This window comes from Rhincodon typus, chromosome 1 (genome assembly GCF_021869965.1).
Source record: "Rhincodon typus isolate 14 chromosome 1, sRhiTyp1.1, whole genome shotgun sequence".
In the NCBI taxonomy this organism is placed as follows: domain Eukaryota; kingdom Metazoa; phylum Chordata; class Chondrichthyes; order Orectolobiformes; family Rhincodontidae; genus Rhincodon; species Rhincodon typus.
Genome location: NC_063332.1, coordinates 65555540 through 65561694, shown reverse-complemented (window position 1 = coordinate 65561694; position 6155 = coordinate 65555540). Strand labels below are relative to the sequence as shown.

Sequence of the window (6155 nt, the reverse complement as noted above, 5' to 3'; positions counted from 1 at the left end):
AGGCATCATCTCCTCTTGACAAAGCCGTGCTGACTCACACCCATGTTATCATGCACTTCTAAGTACTCTGCAATCTCATCCTTAACAATGGACTTTAAAATCTCACCAATGGCCGAGGTCAGGCTGACCAGCCGATAATTCCGAATTCTGCCTCACTCTCTTCTTAAGCAGGGGAGTTACATTAGCCACTTTCCAGTCCTCTGGAATCGTCGCTGACTCTAGTGATTCCTGAAAGATCACCACCAATATCTCTACAATATTCTCAGGAATCTCCTTCAGAACGCTGGGGTGTAGTCCATCTAGTTTGGGTGATTTATCCATTTTCGGGCCTTTCAGTTTCCCCAGCACCTTCTCCTTGGCGATGGACATTACACTCACTTTTGCTTCCTGACTCTCGAATTTCTGGTATGCCATTGGTGTCTTCCACTGTGAAGACTGATACAAAGCACTTACTCAGTGTTCCTCTGCCATTTCTTTGTACACCATTACTACTTCTCCAGCCTCTTATTTGGGGGTCCAATGACCACTGTCCAATGTCCACTCTTGCCTCTCTCTTACCTTTGTATTTCTAAATAATTCTTGCTATCTTCTCTTATATTACAAGCTAGCTCACTCTCCCTTTATTGCTTTTTTAGTTATCCTCTACTTCTCAATCACCTTCACCACATTGTATGTTTTTTCTTTTGATTTTATGCTATCCCTGACTTATCTTGCCAGCCATAGTTGCTTTCTGCTCCCCTTTGGTAGGTTTCTTCTTCTTTGGGATGAATTTGTGCCGTGCCTCCAAATTACTTCCACAAACTCCTGCCATTGCTGCTCCACCATTTTCCCTGCTTGGTTTCCCTACAGTGTGGAAGCAGGCCATTTGGCCCCTCGAGTCCACACTGACGCTCTGAAGAACATCCCACCCATTCTCACACCCCCACCCTAACCCTCTAAACCTGCATTTCTCACGGGTGTACCACTGGAAGCCCACGCAGACACGGGGAGAATGTACAAACTCCACACTGTCACCCAAGATTGGAATCGAACCTGGATCCCTGGTGCCTTGAGGCAGCAGTGCTAACCACTGAGCCACCATGCATCCCCCCACCCCACCCAATCATCTCTGGCCAGCTCTTCCCTCATGTCTTTGTAGTTGCCTTTATTCAGTTGTAATACTGTCACATCTGATTCCAGCTTCTTCCTCTCAAACTGCATGGTGAATTCTCTTGTATTATGGTCACTGGTCCCGAGGGGTTCCTTCACCTTAAGTTCCCTAATCTAGTCTGCCTCATTACACATCACCAAACCAAGAACTGCCTTTTCCCTAGTGGGCTCTACCATAAGCTGCTCCATAAAAGCATCTCATAGATATTCCACAAATTCCTTTTCTTGAAATCTGCTACCAACCTGATTTTCCCAGTCCAACTGCATATTGAAGTCCCCCATGAATATTGTAATAGTGCCTTTCTTATATGTCTTTTCTTTCTCCTGATTTATTTTCTTCCCCACATTCTGACTACAGCTAAGATGCCTGTTTACAACTACCATCAGGGTCTGTTTTTTTCTTTGCCTCAACTCTACCCAACTCTACACATTCTGTTAAATATCACTTCTTGCTATCAATTTAACTTCTTGGTCTACAAACAAGGCAACCTCACCCTCTCTGCCCATCTGCCTGTACTTTCGATCGGACGTGTATTCTTGGATATATAGTTCCCAGCCCTGATTCCCTTGCAATCATGTTTCTGTGATGCCCGCAACATCATACCTGCCAATTTCAATCTGCCCCACAAGATCAATTACCTTGTTTCATATACTATGTGCATTTAAGTACACCACCCTCATCCTAGGTTGACTGCCCCGTTCTCATAGTTGTCCCCTTATCTCTTATCTGCTGTGCCCGAAATTAGATTTCTGACCCTTTCCATACTCTCTGTCCTATTACTTGTTCTGAAAACATTAATCTCTGCTACGCCCTCTCCCCCCACTTTATTTTACCAAGCAACTAAAACGCCAACCATCCCCATACAGTCCTGGTTATGCAATTTGTCAGGACTCTGGTCCCAGCATGATTCAGGTGGAGCTGGATTGGACTCAATTCAAAACCGCTCATTCAGAATTCAGAACTGCTCTCTATTTCCCTAGTACTTACGCCAAAATCCCATGAATTCGAAACCATTTCTCTCACACCAGTCTTTGAATCACGTGCTTACCTCTTTAATCTTGTTGACTCTGTGCCATGGCTCAGGAAGCAATTCACAAATTATTACCTTTTTAATTCTGCTTTTTATTTTGGCTCCAATTAGCTTGTGTTTCCTTAGCAGAACCCTATTCCTCTTTCTACCTATATCACTGGTACCTATGTGGACCATGACTGCTGGATCTTTCCTCTCCCACTCCAAGTTCCTCAGCAGCCTAAATGAGATATCCTGAACCTGAGCACCAAGCAGACAACACAGCCTTCGGGACTCTCAATCCTGGGTACAGAGGACAGTGTCTATTACCCTGACTATACTATCTCGGATGACAACTATATTTCTCTTTTCTCTCCTCCTCTTGAATGGCTCCCCGTACCACAGCGCGATGTTCCGTTTGCTCATCCTCCCTACAGTCACTTTTATCCACACAGGGAGCAAGAATCTCAAACCTATTAGACAAGCTTAAGGGCTGAGGCTCCTTCAGCACCACCTCCTGGATCCCCCTATCTGCCTCACTCATAGTCATGCTCTCCTGTCCCTGACCACTAACCGAATCTGATGGAGCTAATTTAAGGGGTGTGACTGCCTCCTGAAACTCTTCCCCTTCGTGTGTAACATTGCTTGAAGCTCAGATTCTAGTTCGTCAAATTTGATCCAGAGTTCCTCAAGCAACCAACACTTACTACATATATGGCCATTCTGAATCACAATGGGATCCAACTTTCTGGATGTGATCTCTCCTTTCTGACTGTGCACAGCTTACTGAAGTCTTCTTGTGTTTTGGCATTGTCGTCCATTAATTACATCCAGCAACACAACATTATCCAAAAATATTCAGATTGCTGTTTTGAATTGAGTCCAAATAATTTATGTGAAGAGTGAAAAACAATGCTTCTAGGATCAAATTAATGCTCCTCATAATCTTGTCTCTTCCCTTTTGCTGTATGCAGCTCACTACACTCTATGAGCTGCTGTTCATGATGAGGAGCGCCACTGCCATCTTGTAAGTGTAGGAAAAGTGTAGGCTTTGTTTAGTCTGGTGCTGTACAGGAAAATTTTCATTATGTTGAACACACAGCATAGGAATATTGCATTTAGTGGGAGTTGGGCATTTGGTTCTTAGAGACAGCTCACTCAAAAACAGCAAGACTTATCTGGTTGTGTTCTCAGAGCCCCTTTCCTGTTTTCTCCTAGAAAGTCAGTTCCAATCTGTGCCAGGGACATAATTTTGCTACTTGATAGCATTAAATACATTCTTCTGAATTTGAAGTATTTGGAATTCTTTAGTCAATAGACGTAGATGCATATTTGGATATATTTACGGCTGAGAGAGACAGATTTTCAGCTTCAATAAATCAAAGGATATGAGGAGTGGACAGACAACTGGAGTTAAAGCCAATGAACAACTAGCATTGGTTTAAACAGCAGAGCAGACTCAATGGGCTGTGTAGCCCATTGATGCTATTTTGTATATTCTTAACATTGCTTATGCTGAGCATCCATCTATGATTGAGTACCAAAACAAATAACCTATCCTTCTGCTTCTCTTTCCTTTATACTAATCCAAGCACCTGGAAGTCCAACAGCATGTTTCTAAGAATTACTAAGGGACATATATCATGTTGATCACAATGCATTACTGAGATCCACATGATAGAAATGACAGTGCATTTGAACAATTCAGATTACAGCACAAAGTGACAGGATGTGTAAATATACCTAGGGTGGAGAATCAGTTTTTTGGTGCACTATACATTCAAGTCAGGGTTGAAATGCAGTAAATATGAGGAACAAAAATGAATAGACAACATTCTAATACTCAACTGCAGAAACTATTAATATAGATACTGTAACATTTGTAATGGCTCAGTAAAGGTCACACACACACACACACACACACACATAGGAACTGAGCTGCAAGGTCACAAAGGCCCAATCTACAATCTGTGCTGAGACAACCAACTCGAGTTAGGACATGTGGAATCTTGGTCAGAAGCAGATCTAGCTCACGTTAAGTTCCTGTTTGCATCATTTGCACTCACCGTCTAGACTTACACACGACTAAAAACCAACTGGGCATCATACTCGGACAATAACAAGAGGTCACAAAGGTGTCATGAGTCACCCCTTCAAGTGAAATATATGAACAGTGACTAAATTGGCAAGGAAGAAATACCTAAAAAATCTAATATATTCGGCATCTTGGTGAAGTGTAAAAATTTTATATCTGTTAAACTTTCATTCTTTTGGCTAAAATCCTTCCACAGCACAAACTCTTGTAAACAAAGTATCTACCTACCAGTTTCTTCCTCCGGTCTTGTTCAGTTGGGGGTTCTTCATCTTCACTTACTTTTTGCTCTTCAAAATGTGACATCACCATACAGCTATATTTAAACAAATATAAGTATTTAATATAATACAAGGTGACATTTTTCGATTGACTGAGGTTAGTTTCTGATGGTGTTTGTGGATGAGTCCCAAGTGGCAGAATGAAGGGAAAGCTGTATTGGACACCTTCCCATAATTATGGATGCTGGTCCATTGAAATGGAGTGATAACATTGAGAGTGGCAAAATCATTACATGTCTGTCAATATGGAACTACATAAATATGTGCATTCAACAGGAATCCAACAATCATTAAGACACACACATATCATGACCTTCAATTCTGAAGGGTCACTGGAGACCCAAAATGTTAATTCTGCTTTCTCTGCACAGATGCTGCCAGATCTGCTGAGTTTTTCCATTAATTTCTGTTTTTATTTCTGATTTCCAGCATCCAAAGTTCTTTGGTTTTACGATTTTTAGGAACATGGCCAAAGTTTTAAGTGAGGCCTTGTAGTTCCTGTTAAGAACGTGCCTCATCATTAATAAAAAACTTCATTGCCCTGGGCACGGATCTTGTGTTGCAACTTATTTAACTTAAAAAAATGAAACGACGCTGGGATTCACACCTGAGCATCCTTAATTTCTGTGCAAAGCAATTAAGCATTTTACCTTCTTTAAAGCAGCACTTTGATTCACAATCAGAAAGTTGTGGCCATGTTCCCGAAAGTCGTGACTTTAAGCAAAACTACTTTAAATGAAGCATGGTTTCCCATTGGAATTGATATTAAAGTCACAATTACACTACTTGAGACTTTTGTCACCTGGAAAACAGAGTGTAAAATTTGAAATATTGCTTTGTACATGTGTAATATTACATCCTTTGCAGAAAGAAACTTCAAAAAATTGTGTCATTGACAATAAAAGAAATACAGCACAAAATGAATAACTATTCACCTTTAATGTACAGTACCACTAAAATGACCCGAACCCCTCTAGTGGCAAAGGTACATTGGTGCAGCTCGATGCCCAGGACTACCTGACGTGGAGGTGCCGGTGTCGGACTGGGGTGGACAAAGTCACACGACACCAGGTTACAGTCCAACAGGTTTATATGAAAACACAAGCTTTCGGAGCCTCAGTCCTTCTTCAGGTGTTAGTGAGAGAGGTAGTATCAGACACAGAATTTATAAGTAAAAGATCAAAGGTGCACACCATTGATGAGTATGTACTAAACAAGCCTAAGATGCTGTTAAATCTTGATTCAGTTAGAAGGTTTTCGTTGATTAATATGTATATATAAATCCTCAAATTCATTTCAGGTCATGGTCCTGAGAGAACTGAAGGTTTTATCAGTGTAAAGAAGAGGTGACATTTTAGGTCAGACAATGCATATTAGGTGTGAGGTCTTGTTTACAATCTGTGTGTTAGTTTGGAGTCAGACTGGGTTTATTTCTAAGGTAGGAATTTATAAAACACCATATTGACTGACTGTCTATAAATTGTGTGCTTTCTGAACAAAATAAAATGTATCTACAATTATAAATTCACCCTGGAGATTCATATGTGTCTGTGTGTGAGAGAGACAGAGACAGAGTGAGTGAGAGTGAGAGTGAGAGTGAGAGTGAGAGTGAGAGTGAGAGTG

The 6155-nt window shown here is 41.2% G+C and overlaps 1 protein-coding gene across 1 annotated transcript in view; it reads right to left on the bottom strand.

Annotated features, from left to right (window-relative positions):
- Positions 1 to 4413: 4413 nt before the first annotated feature.
- Positions 4414 to 6155, bottom strand: part of ipo11 (importin 11) — a 310760-nt gene continuing 309018 nt past the window's right edge. Inside the window, exon 29 of the mRNA XM_048597668.1 lies at positions 4414 to 4567. Coding sequence (XP_048453625.1) covers positions 4414 to 4567 — 154 coding nt within the window. The remainder of the gene's footprint in view (positions 4568 to 6155) is intronic.